At 39.0% G+C, this 15,808-nt stretch overlaps 3 protein-coding genes across 4 annotated transcripts; all 3 read left to right on the plus strand.

Moving 5' to 3' along the window:
* Window positions 1–389: 389 nt before the first annotated feature.
* LOC112148404 (immediate early response 3-interacting protein 1) lies at window positions 390–2,877 on the plus strand. Its single transcript, XM_024275505.2, has 3 exons — window positions 390–571; window positions 2,371–2,472; window positions 2,555–2,877. The coding sequence occupies exons 1-3, from the start codon at window positions 481–483 to the stop codon at window positions 2,608–2,610; spliced, it is 249 nt and encodes an 82-aa protein (XP_024131273.1). The 5' UTR covers window positions 390–480; the 3' UTR covers window positions 2,611–2,877.
* Window positions 2,878–2,993: 116 nt separating this feature from the next.
* On the plus strand, window positions 2,994–6,247 carry si:ch211-12e13.1. 2 transcript variants are annotated; one of them, XM_024275503.2, is made up of 5 exons: window positions 2,994–3,257; window positions 3,553–3,716; window positions 5,250–5,489; window positions 5,719–5,919; window positions 6,003–6,247. In XM_024275503.2, exons 1-5 carry the CDS (start codon window positions 3,031–3,033, stop codon window positions 6,200–6,202), a joined length of 1,032 nt encoding a protein of 343 aa, XP_024131271.1. In that variant the 5' UTR covers window positions 2,994–3,030; the 3' UTR covers window positions 6,203–6,247. The 2 variants fall into 2 exon arrangements, with proteins under 2 accessions (XP_024131271.1, XP_024131272.1); XM_024275504.2 differs by having other exon boundaries at window positions 3,021–3,257; window positions 3,651–3,716.
* A 931-nt stretch (window positions 6,248–7,178) lies between these two features.
* Window positions 7,179–14,484, plus strand: si:ch211-12e13.12 (paralemmin-2). Its single transcript, XM_024275502.2, has 2 exons — window positions 7,179–8,753; window positions 13,181–14,484. Exon 2 carries the CDS (start codon window positions 13,209–13,211, stop codon window positions 13,773–13,775), a length of 567 nt encoding a protein of 188 aa, XP_024131270.1. The 5' UTR covers window positions 7,179–8,753; window positions 13,181–13,208; the 3' UTR covers window positions 13,776–14,484.
* The last annotated feature ends 1,324 nt before the right edge of the window (window positions 14,485–15,808 follow it).

Genomic DNA, 15,808 nt, shown 5'->3' on the forward strand with positions numbered 1-15,808 from the left:
AACTGAAACAAAATTAAAAATTGAGAAAATATCTTTCTCAGTAAATTATTTTTAACAAATCATATTTTATATAAACCAGATAACAACGCCTTTTTCTTTAAACATAAAAAATATTCTGAAAACACAAGCTTTCAAAATTGATGACTTTTCTGGACTGACGTGTATTTCCTATGTTGACCAGTAGGGGGTGAAGCTGATTCTTTCATTATTCTGTACTGCATGTCTGAAATCTCGACTGAGAATGTGAGAATACATCGACATGTTCATGAAAAAAGTCAGTTTTGTGTCAAATTTGTTCATCATTAACAATTAGAATAAGGAATTTGTAGAAACGAGTAGCTGAACTAGTTGAACTTCCTTCTGCGGTAAATTGGGACAAGTAGAGGTTGGTCCTTCGTGGGCTGCCGTAGGCTGTGTCATCGGTAAATATCGCGAGTGCTGCTGTCAGACGGTGTAGCTAGCTGGGTTTTCACATCTAAAATGGCATTTACTTTATATTCACTAATCCAAGCAGCTATCCTGTGCGTCAATGCTGTGGCTGTGCTACACGAAGAAAGGTTTTTAAGTAAAAGTAAGTGGTTTTGTTTGTGCTTTTAACAATACAGGCTCCTCATCTAGACATCCATGTAGCGTTGACGTTAGCAATTGCCAACTCACAAGTATTAGTAGCTAGAGAAAATAAATATTTACCCACAGAGAGTCTGTATTAACCTCTAAAATGTTCTATTTTGCTACAGGGAGGCTTTTAACGTTTATTTTGAGTTATTAATTCTACACTTGGCACAATCAAAACACTTGAAAGACAGGAAATCTTAAGTCTAGGGAGGAAAAACAACATGGTGGTGTCTATAGATCCTTAAAAGTCTTATTTTGAATTTTACATAAAAAGCATTAAATTGTCGTAACTTCTGGTGAATGGGTTTTACAATTTTGTTTAAAGTCGATGCGATGTGACCTCCTGTCACTAAAAACAAAAACATTTCCAGATAGTGTTAATCGTGGACTGATAAATTGTTTAACCTCAGCTAGCAACATAAAATGGGAAAGTGCAAGGTTATGAAGAAAATATTATCTGTGGTGGTTAAAAGTCCATATCCTTATGAAGCAATGTGTGCTGTTTGCAAAAGGACACCTACACCTGGCGATCAAATCGCATGTGCAAGAAACACAGCGACCACAGAGAAACCTGACTGTTTCTATTCCACTCTTTCCACATCTGTAAATGATGCAGCCTTTGATGTCATAAAGGAAACATCCAAACAATATGTGGCTCCACTTAATTCTCACTTATTTGTTTCTGTGGAGATGATTATAGTTTTAAGAAGTTGTAATAAGTTTAGAATACTTTAGAAATACTTGTGATTTGTGACGACGGCTTGAAAATTACATATACATTTCATTCAGATTTGGTAAAAATTTGTATTGAGGCAAAACATGTTTGCAGTTAGAAGAATGATGAGTACCATTCCAAGAACACCATCCCAACTGTGAAGCATGGGGGTGGTAGCATCATGATATGGGGGTGGCTTTCTGCACACGACTGCTTTTCTGGACGACTGCACTGTATTAAGGAGAGGATGACCAGGCAATGTGCTGTGAGATTTTGTGGACTGACCTTCTTCCCTCAGAGTATTGAAGATGGGTCATGATTGGGTCTTCCAACAGGACAATGACTTGAGAATCAAGGAGTGGCTCTGTAAGAAGCAGATCAAGGTTCTGGAAGACATAAACCCAATAGAAAATCTTTGAGGTGTCATTGTTTCTCAGCAACATCTCAGAAACTTGACTGATCTAGAGGAGATCTGTGTGGAGCAGGTGACCAAAATCCCTCCTGCAGTGTGTACAAACCTGGTGAAAACTATATTTCACAAAGGCTACTACACCAAATATTGACATTTTATATTAATATTAATATCTATTTACAGTAGAAGCATACAAAAAAACACACAACGTGATTTCCTTTTCCGTTTTTTTTGTTTTTTTTTTTTTTTGATCTAAGCATCTGTCAGACCCCTCCTTGATTTCTAAGTGGGAGACCTCGCAAAATCACAGGGTGTTCAAATACTTATTAGCCTCTCTCTGGAGGTGTTTGCTGAAACAATATTTTTGAGGAAACTGTTAATAATAAATGTTTAGAGCAACAATGCTAGTGTATGATTTTAAAAATTTGGGAAGTGTGACATTCGCATATATTATTTTGGCTTTTTATTATGGTAAACTATGTAGTGCTTACATGTATTTTTGATAAAGTAGAAATGATGATCATTTTCTTTGTACATATGGTCTTAGATGTCTTAAATTTAACTTCTGTTAATCTGCAGACAACCTGAATAAACAGCATTTTTCTTCATTTGTTTTTGCTCGGTTCAGTTGGCTGGGGGGCGGACCAAAGTGTCGGAGGATTTGGGGATGAACCAGGCGTCAAAGCGCAGCTGATGAATCTGGTCCGCTCTGTAAGGACGGTGATGAGAGGTGATTGTCTGATCTCACACCCACACCGGTCTGCACACGGTGTCCATGCGATGCTCTGATGGTGTTTTTATTGCCCCCACAGTGCCACTCATAGGGGTAAACTCAGTCTGCATCGTGCTGCTGCTTCTGTTTGGATGAAGAGGAGTGGATGAACAGATGCCCATGACCTCAGGAATCTCCAGTGAAGAAACTCTATCTGACATCCCATTCACTCTGATTATAATCTCCTGTTTTGGGAGATTCTTAAAAAATATTTCCTTCTGAAAAAATGAAACTGGAGACATTTTAAATTTACAAAATCCTAATTGCATCAACAAACAAATGTACTTACAAAAACATAAAAATAAATGTCAATTTTTTTTTTTTTTTTTTGTTGAAAAACTCAATAAATATTTTTTAGAAAGACTTTCGCTTGTTATTGTCATTCTGCGAATTCGTGTGGTTTGTCCCAGTTTGCTCACCGTAGACGGGTGACGCAGCGTGTGGATTGTCATTGATCTTGGATTTTAATCTATGATTGCAGCATAAAAGTAAACCTTAACGTCATTTGAATCCAGAATGAGAGCTTACATTATCGCTTCGGGCTCTGCGCTTTCTGCGTGTTTAGTTTATGTTTACATTTACCGCTCTCACAGGTCGGTAGAAACGCACGTGCTAGACAGTAACAAACTTCCTAGTTTGGTTTATCTCTACGCAAAATACTGGATGAGGATTCTCACGCGGAAACCAGGTGTCCTGCATGCGGCAGCCGCGACGGAGGTCGAGTATAGCTTGGTTAACTGCAGGTGAGCACGGACCACCTGTACGCGAATGACGTCATTTCAAAAGTTCTTTAGCGGTATGTTGTTTTACTATTTTAGACTTCGCACGTTATTTAACTATATAAACGATCAAAATAACAAAGTTAATATGTGGAAACTTTGCGACAAACTTCGTGAAACAAATTTTCAGGTAAACGCTGCACACTAGCCTTTAAGCATGGCGGTGATGGTATGATGATCGGGGCTTGGTTTGCGTCTACCTTGAGGTTTAGTCTGGCAGTTGGGACAATTTTGGGTCTGAACCTGCTCTGTTTTCAAGGCTGCAGAGGACTGTGTTCAGGAGGTTCTGCAGTGCTGCAGGTTATGGCTGGGATTACCCGGATGCTGAATTCAGAGACATCCCGCTGTGTTTCCCAGAATTCCTGTGTTCCAAACTTCTGCTTTTGCTGCTGACTGATGAAAACTTCAGGCTCAGTCCAGCAGGTAAGATTGGTCTCCATGGAGCAGGGCTGTGGAACTCCATCATAACAATGGGCCAAAATCCAAAATATTTTACTCTCCATAAAAATAGATTTTGTCAAAATTATTAAAGTTAGAAATAAGCACAAGATAACATCAGGCCATTAATAACAATAAAATAAAATGATCTGGAAGCCCGGATAGAATCACCTTGACTTTGACACTTGTGTTCTATAGAGACAGTTTTAATAGGGGTGTAATAGGGAAAAAAAGAAATATAGAGACTGCAGTCATGGAATCACTAAGTCTTAAAGGACCTTTGAGTTTATTATATTGTTGACTCCTCACTATAAACCAGGGATCCCCAAATGTTTTCTTGTTGAGGCTATATTACTGTTTCCTACTCTGATGGGGGGGCAGGGGTCATTATGCTGTCTAACAAAAGTGTAAAAAACTCAAACATTTGAAGTTTTAGAGAAACTCACACACAACCGGATAGGAACACAGACTGCAGAAGACTGGAAAAAAAAAGTGAAATTCCATGCAGGTCTCGATCATATGGCCAGACTGGGGAAAAAATATATTTTTAGGCTATTTTGGAGCAAATATTTCAGCCACATGCTATCTATTTTTGGCTAATTTAGACTTTTTTCAGTTTTTTAGGATATTTTGAAGTTTAGCTATTTTTTTTCAGCTACATGCTAGCTGTTTTGGCTAACCTACGTTTTTAGGATAATTTGGCATTTAGCTAATATTTTATCTAGATGCTATCAGCTTCAGCATTTTTAGCTATAAATTTCATCATCTTCAGCATCCAAACTCATTTTACAGCATTCACACTAGTGTTATCGCAGGTAATGCTATATATGTAGTTCATAATTATGTTAAAAAGTTGCAGCTTTTAAGTTTTGAAAATGTAGTTTTAGTGTGTTCGATAAATGTTTATCATTTTCGGCACGCGACCTAAGGTGTGTTTTAGATTTTGGGCCCATGTCGGATTGAGTTTGACACCCCTGCTGTAAAAGAATACTAAATGGGAGAATGCTATTTTCTCCTTTTGAAATTCTTTTTTTTAACATTATTTTCTACTTTGAGGTGCAAAAATGAAATCTTAAGAAAGTAAAGATACTTGTGTTTTGTGAAATTATGTCTCATTTTCTGTCTTGTAAGAAAAACAGTTTTTTCCATAAAGTTTTTCAATAGCAAAATGATCTTAGTTTGAGAAATTATATCTTAGTGACTAGAATTGTTTTTATAAAATTAAAGCTCTTTATAAGATCAATTTATTACCCCATTGGGAGATATTATTCAAAATTATTAAATGAAAATCTGTCAATGAGGTAATAATTGTTGACTTCAGCTTTGGGTCAAATCAAAAACACTCCTAAAAATGCATGCAATCCTTACATTCATCAGGATATTTATCACTGTGACATGGTTGAAATGTCAGCCTCTCTTTACACTTTGTTCACCTCCGTCAGTGTTTTAACTGAATGAGTGAATGCTAGTGTTGGAATAATCTGAATCAGAGATGTCAGGATTGTGAACTCCCTTCAGGACTCGTCCGGGTGCGTCAGAGCCTGCAGACGCTTCAGCCCGTCGATGAGCTGAAGAAGGGTCCGTTCTCGCTGCAGGCCAGAGTTCTGGGGTATCAGCAGACCCGTACGGGGGCAGAGGTGGACATTCGCCTGTCTGCCACCTCCCGCTCTGGATCCACAGTGTGGGAAAGCGTGCTGACCTTCCTTTCTGAAGGGAGAGGTTCACTCAAGAGTGCAGACGAGAGTCAGCAGCATCACGGTGAGCTCCAGTCTTTCTGTTCTTTGATTTACTGTAACTTTCAACCATTAACACAATAATTCCAGTAGATTGTGAAGGAGAAAAGCGGCGAGAGCCGCTTTTCTCCTTCACAATCTACTGGAATTATCATTGACCATATAAAAGTTACAGTATGTTAAAGGTTTTGTTTAAGCACGTCCAACGATGCCTCAAGGTTAAGTATCAGTGAAATGTTTGGATGTTTTTGCAGGCGAGCAAGCATCTGGTAACGAGAAGCTTGTGGAGCTCCAAGCCCCCTGGAGAGCTAGCTTCCAGAGCTCATGGTCGTTCTCCAGCTGCTCCCCTCAGCAGATATTCTCTCTGGCAGCCAGGTTCCTCAGCCTCGGTTCAGGCACGGCTTCAGGCCTCTGGATGCTGTCTGTCTGTTTGGCTGAAATAGAAAAGCACAAAGGTAGGACAACTGAGCGGTTGCTGATGGAGCCTCACATTTTAGGACTGACAACACCTGATGAGAGTTTATTTTTATGCCATCAGGAGTAGAAGTCGTCACATCTCCAGTCAAAGTCAAGGCACACTTCACAGAGCCCCTTCTGGTGCCAGGGAGAGTAACCATCCGCTTTTGGGACAAAAACAAGGATCAGTCTTCTGAAAAAGATCACAGCTTCTGCATGGAGCACCACGGACGCAGCACACCCCTCTTGACCGGGGTGATCTCAAGGACTCAATTCAATTAGAACATTTTTATTGCTGTCCAAGCACAAAGAAATACCAATATTATATCAGTGTGTCCGCCTTATATTTTAGCATCACATTTTAATACATAAAATATGGATTGATTTTTGTGCCACCATATTCCAAGCAAAATTCACAGTTTTGAGATCATATTTTTCTAAATTGCAAACAAAATACAAAAGTGTTAATATTTGTACATTAAAATATTAAATATTTGCTTTCAAGAACTTTTTTTTTTGCTTTACAAAATTTTTTTGCGTTGACAAACTTTGGTCAGCAGGCTGGCACAAACATTACAAAAACAAAATGTATCAACGCAAAATCAAAGAAAGGGCGAAAGTGAGATGAGGCACAACGCATCTAAAAATGTTTGTGCTGCTATCACAAAATATTTTTTGAAAGCAAAAAAAGTCCATTGGTTTCTCAGAGCAGAGTTCTTGATAAAATAATCAAAGCTAACATCAAAATGCTCTTTCATTGATTTACAATCCTTTCCAACTGCGGTCAAATGAGCCGCCGTTCACATTTCCGTGGTCACATCAAGAAGCTCCGTGGAGTCTGGTGGAGATTTTCCAGCGTTCTCAGTCCTGCTACCGTAAGTATTGGATGAAACTCACACCAAAAATCCAGTGATGCTGATTTGACCACAGAAATGTGAACGGCGGCTCATTTGACTGCAGTCAATGTGAAGATACCATCTTCTCTTCTCCAGAACCTGAACTAGACACTAGGAACAGATGAGGGTTTAGTGCATGTGCAGCAGAGCTGTTGATGGAAAGAAGATCATTCATTCAAACAGAGTCTGTACAAGACAGTTTGATTGATTTAAGAGGAGAAATACTTAGAAATGAAGAAAAAATAATAATTTCTTATTACATTTTTTCTCTTTCAGAAGAAAACACACAGGTTGATTGACAGAACCATATATACATATACATATATATATATATATATATATATATATATATGTATATATATACATATATATATATAAGGACAGAACTCAGGGCTGCCGAGCGTTTCTGCATGATGTGTTTACTGAACTCCGGACCCAAACACCCACTCGGCCCAACTCCGTCCACTACAAAACTTTTGCCATTTTCATACATAACAAAGCAGTTTTTATATAAAACAATGTCGATACTATTAAATCAATAAATTGTATATAGATCAGTTCTAGTGTTCAACATTTTCTCTTATAAATTGCTTTGTGTTGCTGCCGATGTCCAGAGCTCAGTGAACGCACCACGCAGAAACGCTCGGCAGCGCGGGGATCTGTCAATCAACCTGTTCGTTTGTTTGGGGGTTTTGGGGAAATAAAAGGATGAGGCTGCTGCATGAGATGGAATTAAGACATCTAAAGAGAGATCCACTAATAAAGGAAAAATAGACTAAAACAACTTAGACAACTTCAGACAAAAAAACAACTTTTGGGGAGTGTTTTTTTTAATTGTTTTTATTGTTAACCACAAAATAAAGAGATTTAAAACAGGTAAAGTCTGTGCAGGAAGGAGAGAGAGGTTATAACGAGAAAACTAACTTAATTTTCTCCTTATAACAAGATAGTGGATCTTGTTATAACGAGAAAATGATCAAAAACATTTAATCAGGGCAGGCCATGTTTGTCTTCTGTAGGTTTTTGTTTAAAAATAAAGTTTTCAGAAATCAATTTCTGCAAAACCCTAAACATGTAAACATGGAGGAAATGTTTGTCCCATCATCTCTAATCAGACTTACAGGGTTCATCCTTACACCAATAAAACTGTCTGTTATGGGCTCTGTGATTGTTAACAAATATCAGTCAAAAAGAGTGAAAAAGTCCTCATTTTAGTTGCTCTGCTAAGCGAGTAGTCCTCAGTATGGAACGGGTTACAACATAGGGCCTCATAGACACCAACCTCACAGTGAGTAAAGACTCTTTAATCATTTATGCACCAATATTCCCGCTTGCATCTTTCTTGTATGTGGAGGACTCCTCTTTTTGTATTATTTATAGGAAAACATCCAGTTCATCACTGTAAGAAAAGTGTCTTTCATGCGTCCCAGCACTGCTTTAACATAGAAAACAGGAACTCCTGAAACTCAGAACCACAGATGAGTTTTTCATTCTCCAAGATAACAGATTACACGTCTGCTGGAGTCACATTGATCGCATTAACACTTAAAAATAACAGTAAATCAAAGAACATAAACACTGCAGTTCTGGTGTTAAAGGGTTGAAAATTTATATATTTAACTTTTTTTAAGAGAAAATATTTGATGATTGTCTGAGAAACTTTTCCCATTCCCTTCATGTCACATTATTCTGACGTGAAGCAACACAAGGACGGTAAACGCAGCAGAAGCAGCACGGTGGGCGGTGTGATCTCTGCCGGTGGATAATCCCCGGAGCTGTCAGCGGTTGTAGTTTGTGAGTGGAGGGGAGGAGTGAGGAGTCTTTGTCTGAGGGCGTCCAGACCGGAGAAGACGGGCTGCTCAAGCTGCTGCTGGATGGGTCCCTTTCTCTGTGAGATGTGACCTTTTCCACCCAGAGTTCATCCATGAAGGCCTCAGGTAATGAACCTATTAGAAACGCTCACTTCAGCGTATTATCATGAGTATGTGTCATTTCCATTTATATGTTTGTAAGTTGAGTAAATTAAAATAAGAATTAGAGGATGGGACATTTTTATTAGTAGAAAATTTTTTATTTTTTTATCTTCTTTGAGCTCTTTGTGCTTCAGTTAAAGCTGCAGAGACGAGGAGCGATAATGCGCCGCACATGATTCAAGTCACATCCATTTTTCATCGACTCTTGCTCTGTAACCATTAAAGTTGAGCGTGTTTACCTAAAAAAAATCCATTATACATTTATGGAGTCCTGATTCTGTCTAGTCAGTGAAGTGAAACAGCATCATTCTCTTAAAGCTTCTGAAGCACCAAACACACTGATGCTGCAATTGTTCTTTCTACTGGTTTTAATGCTTTTTATTTTTTGGAAAAAAATATGTTCTTTATATTTAAAGACGGTTTCACCCTTTTAAATCTGGTATCTCTTCAATTGAGGTTAGGGGATGTGTTTAATTCTCTTTTTATTTTACTTTTTCTTGAACTTCATAAATTTACATTTAAAATTTGACAAACTGGCATTTTCCTCTTCTTTTTCTGTGGTGGTTTTGTGGCAAAAGCAGTAAATACATTTCAGAGATCAACTTTTTTACTTCAATCATGAGATTTCTAAATCGTGTTGGACCTTTATGTCAAAAAATATTCCATATTAAAAAAAAAATCCTATTTTTACAAGTACCCCTTTAAATAACCCGAAAAATCCCTCTCCTTACAACAACTAAATTCAGCCTTGGATGCAGTTAAAACACGTTCAGCCAACATACAGCAATGTGAATCTTGAGGTTTTTTTAATGGGGTCAAATCAGGATCAGCTTATAGTGAATAAAAAAACAAGATTGTAAATTTGAAGAAAAAAAATGAACATTTGAAAGCAGTTATAAACTCTAAAAAAGAACTATTTTAAACTTGAAGGAATATTAAAAAAATAAATGTGAACATTTGAAAAAATAATTTTGAAAACTTGAAAGAAATTTTGTAAATTTGAAAAAATAGTAAATTTGAATCTTGAAAAAAATAAAGCTAAAAATTGTTGCAACTTAAAATAATGTTAATTTGTACTTTCAACTTTCCTTTTCTTATTCTTTTTTTTAAATTCTATTTTCAGCTTCAATTCAGAGATTTCGCGTTTTTGCTGCTGACCTGATCCTAATTTTACATGGGGGCGGGTTTTTAAAAGTCAAGTTTCAAATTTTATTTTTTGTTTTTTAAATTTATTATTTTTAAAGTTTTCAATATTATTTTTTCAAATGTTCAATTTTATTTTTTTTAATTTTCAAGTTTAAGACTGCTTTCAAAAATTTTACAATGTGTTTTTCAAATTTTTCATATGGTTTTTTGTTCACTTTTATCTGATTCTGATTTAACCCCATAAGTTTTCTTTTAACATTTACTTGTATAATTTGCCAAACTATATTTTTATGGAGGGTAAAATATTAAAAGTTATTTAAGGTTTAAGTTGATTTATTCTGGACTGTACCGGGATCCTAACCCTAATCATAAGCCAATACTGGACAGTCGGTACCAGACACGGATTAGTACCGGTTTCAGATGTAGTACCAGACAAAGACCAAGTTAGGGTTAGGGTACCAGTACCGGGTGTGTCCTGAAGTTACACTTTTAGAGTTTGAGTAAGTTCAATAAATGTTTATCCTGGTCGGCTCGTGATCTAAGGTGTGTTTTGGATTTTGGCCCCCTGTGCGATTCAGTTTGACACCCCTGACTTAGACCAATCCTAACCCTGTAAATCTTTTTTTGTGTTTTTTTTGTAAAGAGGGAGGGTTTAGTTTTCTTGTCAGAGACACTTCAGAAGAAAATGAGCCTTTTTTCTTCAAAGAGCAAATCCTCAAGGAATGCGAGTTATTTTCTGCTTCTTTTAAAAATAGTCGCTTCATGGATCCATTTACAGAAGCAGACGTGAAATGACAGCTTGTTCTCACTTTTGCTGTTCCATTATTGTTCATAAAAAAGCCTTCTGGAATAACCAGATGTGTCCTAGTTTCTGCGTCTGTGAAACACATGTGTCCCAGTCAAACAGAGTCTGAACGATTTGGAGAAAAGAACCCTTTTATTTTGGGGAATACAGATCAAGACACATGCAGACCGGGTTGTTCAACAGGATCTTAGGTGGTGAGAAGATGCCTGAGGAATGGAGGAGAAGTGTGATGGTGCCCATTTTTAAGAATAAGGGAGATCTGCAGAGTTGTGGTAACTACAGAGGAATAAAGCTGATGAGCCATATAATGAAGGTGTGGGAAAGAGTAGTGGAAGCCAGACTAAGAGCAGAAGTGAACATTTGTGAGCAGCAGTATGGTTTCATGCCAAGAAAGAGCACTACAGACGCAACATTTGCTTTGAGGATGTTGATAGAGAAGTACAGAGAAGGTCAGAGAGAGCTCCACTGTGTCTTTGTAGATCTGGAGAAAGCTTATGACAGAGTGCCCAGAGAGGAACTATGGTATTGTATGAGGAAGTCTGGAGTGACAGAGAAGTATGTCCGAGCAGTGCAGGACATGTATGAGGGCTGTAAGACAGTGGTGAGGTGTGCTGTAGGGGTGACAGAGGAGTTCAAGTGGAGGTGGGATTACATCAGGGATCAGCTCTGAGCCCCTTCCTGTTTGCAATGGTGATGGACAGACTGACGGATGAGGTTAGACAGGAATCACCATGGACTATGATGTTTGCAGATGATATTGTGATTTGTAGTGAGAGCAGGGAACAGGTGGAGGTGGAGTTAGAGAGGTGGAGGTTTGCCCTGGAAAGGAGAGGAATGAAGGTTAGCCGCAGTAAGACAGAGTACATGTGTGTGAATGAGAGGAACCAGAGTGGAAGAGTGAGGTTACAGGGAGAAGAGATGAAGAAGGGGGAGGAGTTTAAGTATTTAGGGTCAACAGTACAGAGTAATGGAGAGTGTGGAAAAGAAGTGAAGAGGAGAGTGCAAGCAGGTTGGAATGGGTGGAGAAAAGTGTCAGGTGTGATGTGTGACAGAAGAGTTTCAGCACAAATGAAAGGAAAGGTGTACAAGACTGTGGTGAGACCAGCCATGTTGTTTGGACTAGAAACAGTGGGACTGAAGAAAAGACAGGAAGCAGAGCTGGAGGTAGCAGAGATGAAGATGCTGAGGTTCTCTTTGGGAGTGACCAGGGTGGATAGGATCAGGAATGAATACATCAGAGGGACAGCACATGTTAGAGGTTTTGGAGATAAAGTCAGAGAGGCCAGACTGAGATGGTTTGGACATGTTCAGAGGAGAGACAGTGAATATATTGGTAGAAGGATGCTGAGTCTAGAGCTGCAGGAAAGAGGTCTAGAGGAAGACCAAAGAGGAGGTTTATGGATGCAGTGAATGAAGACATGAAAGTGGCTGGTGTTAGAGTGGAGGATGCTGAAGACAGGCTTAGATGGAGGAAACTGATTCGCTGTGGCGACCCCTGAAGGGAAAAGCCCAAAGGAAAAGAAGAAGAAGAAGAAGAAGATCAAGACACATGCAGGGAAAAATAAACTGCATGAAGTCAAACGGGTTGAAGAGAACAAACTATTTTACAGCAGATGATTTTAGGAGATTTAATGTGGACTCAGAAATCTAAGCAGAAAAAAATCCCATCTATTTTTGGATTTCTGCAATCATTTTGATCACTTGACTTTTAGGCTTTTTTTTTCTTTTTACTATTTTACAATTTACTGCAATAATACAAGATCCTTTCTGAATGTTTTTCAGCACCTAAAAACTCAATCACACTTTCAGCAATTTCAGCAATCTTGGTATCAAAACGTTCAGCTCGTTCAGGACATTACTGTATTTTTAGTGTGCATCAACTTTATAACTTTTTGAAATATTGAGCAAAGTATGCCTCATGGGAAACAAATGAGAAAGTCTTCAAATTGCAAAATTTTAAGCAGATTAGCAACAAGACTTTAAATATATTCATGCTTTTATCTTTTATTGTAAAATAAAAAAAATTGGAGTTTAGCTAATATTTTGGCAAAAAAGTGACAACTGTTTTTGCTAACCTATATGTTTGTTTGTTTGTTATGCTAAAAAGACAATTAGCTATTTTTTAGCTGGATGTCAGCTTTAGCATTTTCACCTATGAGCTTCAGCTTTTCAGCTATCAATTTCAGCATCTTCAGCGGTCAAATTCATCTTACAACATTCACACTAGCATTTTTGCAGATAATACTTTATATCTTTTATGTTACAAAGTTACGATTTTAAAGTTTTTAAAATGTAGTTTTAGAGTGTTGAATAAATGTTTATCCTGTTTGGCCCGTGACCTAGGGTGTTTTGGATTTTGGTCCCTTGTGCGATTGAGTTTAGACACCCTTGATTTAGTGGCTTGCATGACTTTAAATCTTCCACCTCTTCTATCCAACAGGGAGCAGCAGCGTCTGCCATGACTGAAGATGGATCCTGTTAATGGATGTGCAACTCGATACAGTTCTCACAGCAGGAGACACCATATCACCAAACATGACGGCTCAGGGAAGATCTCGCGTGACTCAGACAAACTCAGTTGTAAGGAGCAAGAGTGCATTCTGGGAGATGCAGCAGTTCACAGAAAATCCTCATGGCTGAAGGATTCGAGCAGCCAGACCTGTTCGGGGTCAGAGGACAACTGCGCGGACCAGCATAAAACCCTGACAGAGACTCTGACTCTGGCTGACTCCCACTCTGTGGACGACTCGCTGGAGAACCACAGACTTCACGGGGTGGGGATGATGTACCTCAAGGAGTTTGTTTTAATAGATGACGACGAAGACGGGGACATGTCGCTCAGGGAGAAAACTGTGACAGATTTGTCAGCTACAGATGGCAAAGCTGCAGAGTTGGTGTGTGGGAGGCTGCTGTCCACCTCCAGCGGCTCGCTGTCGGAGTGTAAAGACGAATCCTCGGCTCGAGAAGCTCTACAACTTAAGGAGGAAGAACCTGTCCACCGAGACAAACACTGCTGTTTCTGCATCCTCCTGTGACCCAGCAGGAGGAGCATTTCTAGAACCTGAATAACACCTGAGGTGCTGCTGATTAAAAAATCTTTAACATGCTGTAACTTTTCAACCGTTAACATAATATTTTTAGCAGATTTTGGAGGAGAAAAGCTTTGATGTTAAAGAGTTAAGTTTGTAGGTCCTCTAGAAGTTTCCCTCAAGAAATTCTCTGAGCTCTTGTAAAGCTAAATTTAAGAGTTTTTCTGTATTCACTTTTGATTAAATAGTTGGACCTGAAATATGTTCTAACGTAAATATATTTCAACAAAAGCTTCTGAGATGTATTACAGTGGAATACACAGATTTACTCAGCCAGAAAGGCCAAGTGGGCCCCATTTGGGTTAAAGTGGGCAGAGAATGTAGGTCCCGAAGTGGGAACTTGGTGGGTTAGCTAGCCAGCTGTCCGATGGACAGCAGAGCTCGCTAAAGCGGAGCTAGCTACAACAGAGCTCGCTAGCTCACTACGACAGAACTTGCTATAGCGGAACTCGCTAGCTCGATACACTAGAGCTTGGTAGCTCACTACAGCAGAGCTTGCTATCTCGATGCAATAGACCTCGCTAGCTCAATACAGCAAAGCAAGCTACAGGGGTACTTGCTACTTCACTACAGCGGAGCTCACTACAGCAGAGCTTGCTAGCTCTATATAGCAGAGTTTGCTAGCTCGCTACAGCAGAGTTTGCTAGCTCGCTACAGCAGAGTTTGCTAGCTCACTACAGCAGAGCTTGCTAGCTCGCTACAGCAGAGCTTGCTAGCTCGCTACAGCAGAGCTTGCTAGCTCACTACAGCAGAGCTTGCTAGCTCACTACAGCAGAGTTTGCTAGCTCACTACAGCAGAGTTTGCTAGCTCACTACAGCAGAGCTTGCTAGCTCGCTACAGCGTAGGTTACAAGTTTGATGCAACAGAGGTCGCAAGCTTAATACAGCAGAGCTCGCTAGCTCAATACACTGGAGCTTGCTAGCTCGCTACAGCAGAGCTTACTACAGCAGCGCTTGCTTGCTAGGTACAGCAGAACTCGCTAGCTCACCACTGCGGAGCGCATTAACTTGATACAGCAGAGCTCGCTAGCTCGATATCACGGAACTCGCTACAGCAGAGCTGGCTACCTCGCTACAGCGGACCTAACTGGCTTGCCACAGCCAAACTCGCTAGCTCACTAGCTTGATACAGCGGAGATCACTACAGTGGTACTCGCTAGCTTGCTATAGTGGAGCACGCTGCAGCGGAACTCCCAAGCATCCTACGCCGTCCACTGGGAGGCTGGCTAGCATAGCGAGCTAACCCTTTGAGTCCTTACACAAGCCAATGTGGGCAAACACAGGTGGAACCACCACGGAAATTGCGGACGAACACATTTGGGGCCACAGTTTCTGCCCGTTTTTAAACCATTTGGGCCCACTTAGCCTTGCTGGCTGGATAGGTAACACTGTTGAAAATGTAGGTATCCATTGGATGTTTAATTTATGTTCACATCATGCTTGAAAACTTTTTTTTTTTTTTTTTGCTAATAAACACCATCTGTTCATTTTAAAATAATGTAATGTGTTATTGAGGTGACTGAAGAAAAAAATGAAATAAAAACAGATTTTGTCTTTTGTTATACTATTTTGATATTTAGCATAAAAGGTATTTGTCAGGCCCTAATTCCACTCTTGAAAAGATGAGTTTGTTCTGTGATCTTTATCATAGATAAACTTCCACTGAGAAAAACAGAATGTAAAAAAGAATTAAAGAAATCATATATTAAGAGGATTTATTTGAATAGAGAAGCAGAAAAAAGTACTTGGTCAATAGCTACATTTTTAGCTCAACGCTTTGTAATCTAACTCTTGCTAACAATCACAGATAAAATATCTGTGATGAAAGAATCAAAAGGGGGTCACATGAAGGGTCTGAATGTGTTCAAATAAACTCACCTGGAAAATGTTAAATACATGAGAAAAACATTTTAGGTTTTGCTGCATTATATTGAAGTGGTCCTAATAAATCATACAATTTTACATATATGTACAGCAGT

The sequence above is a fragment of the Oryzias melastigma genome, linkage group LG9 (assembly GCF_002922805.2).
Source record: "Oryzias melastigma strain HK-1 linkage group LG9, ASM292280v2, whole genome shotgun sequence".
Lineage (NCBI taxonomy): Eukaryota > Metazoa > Chordata > Actinopteri > Beloniformes > Adrianichthyidae > Oryzias > Oryzias melastigma.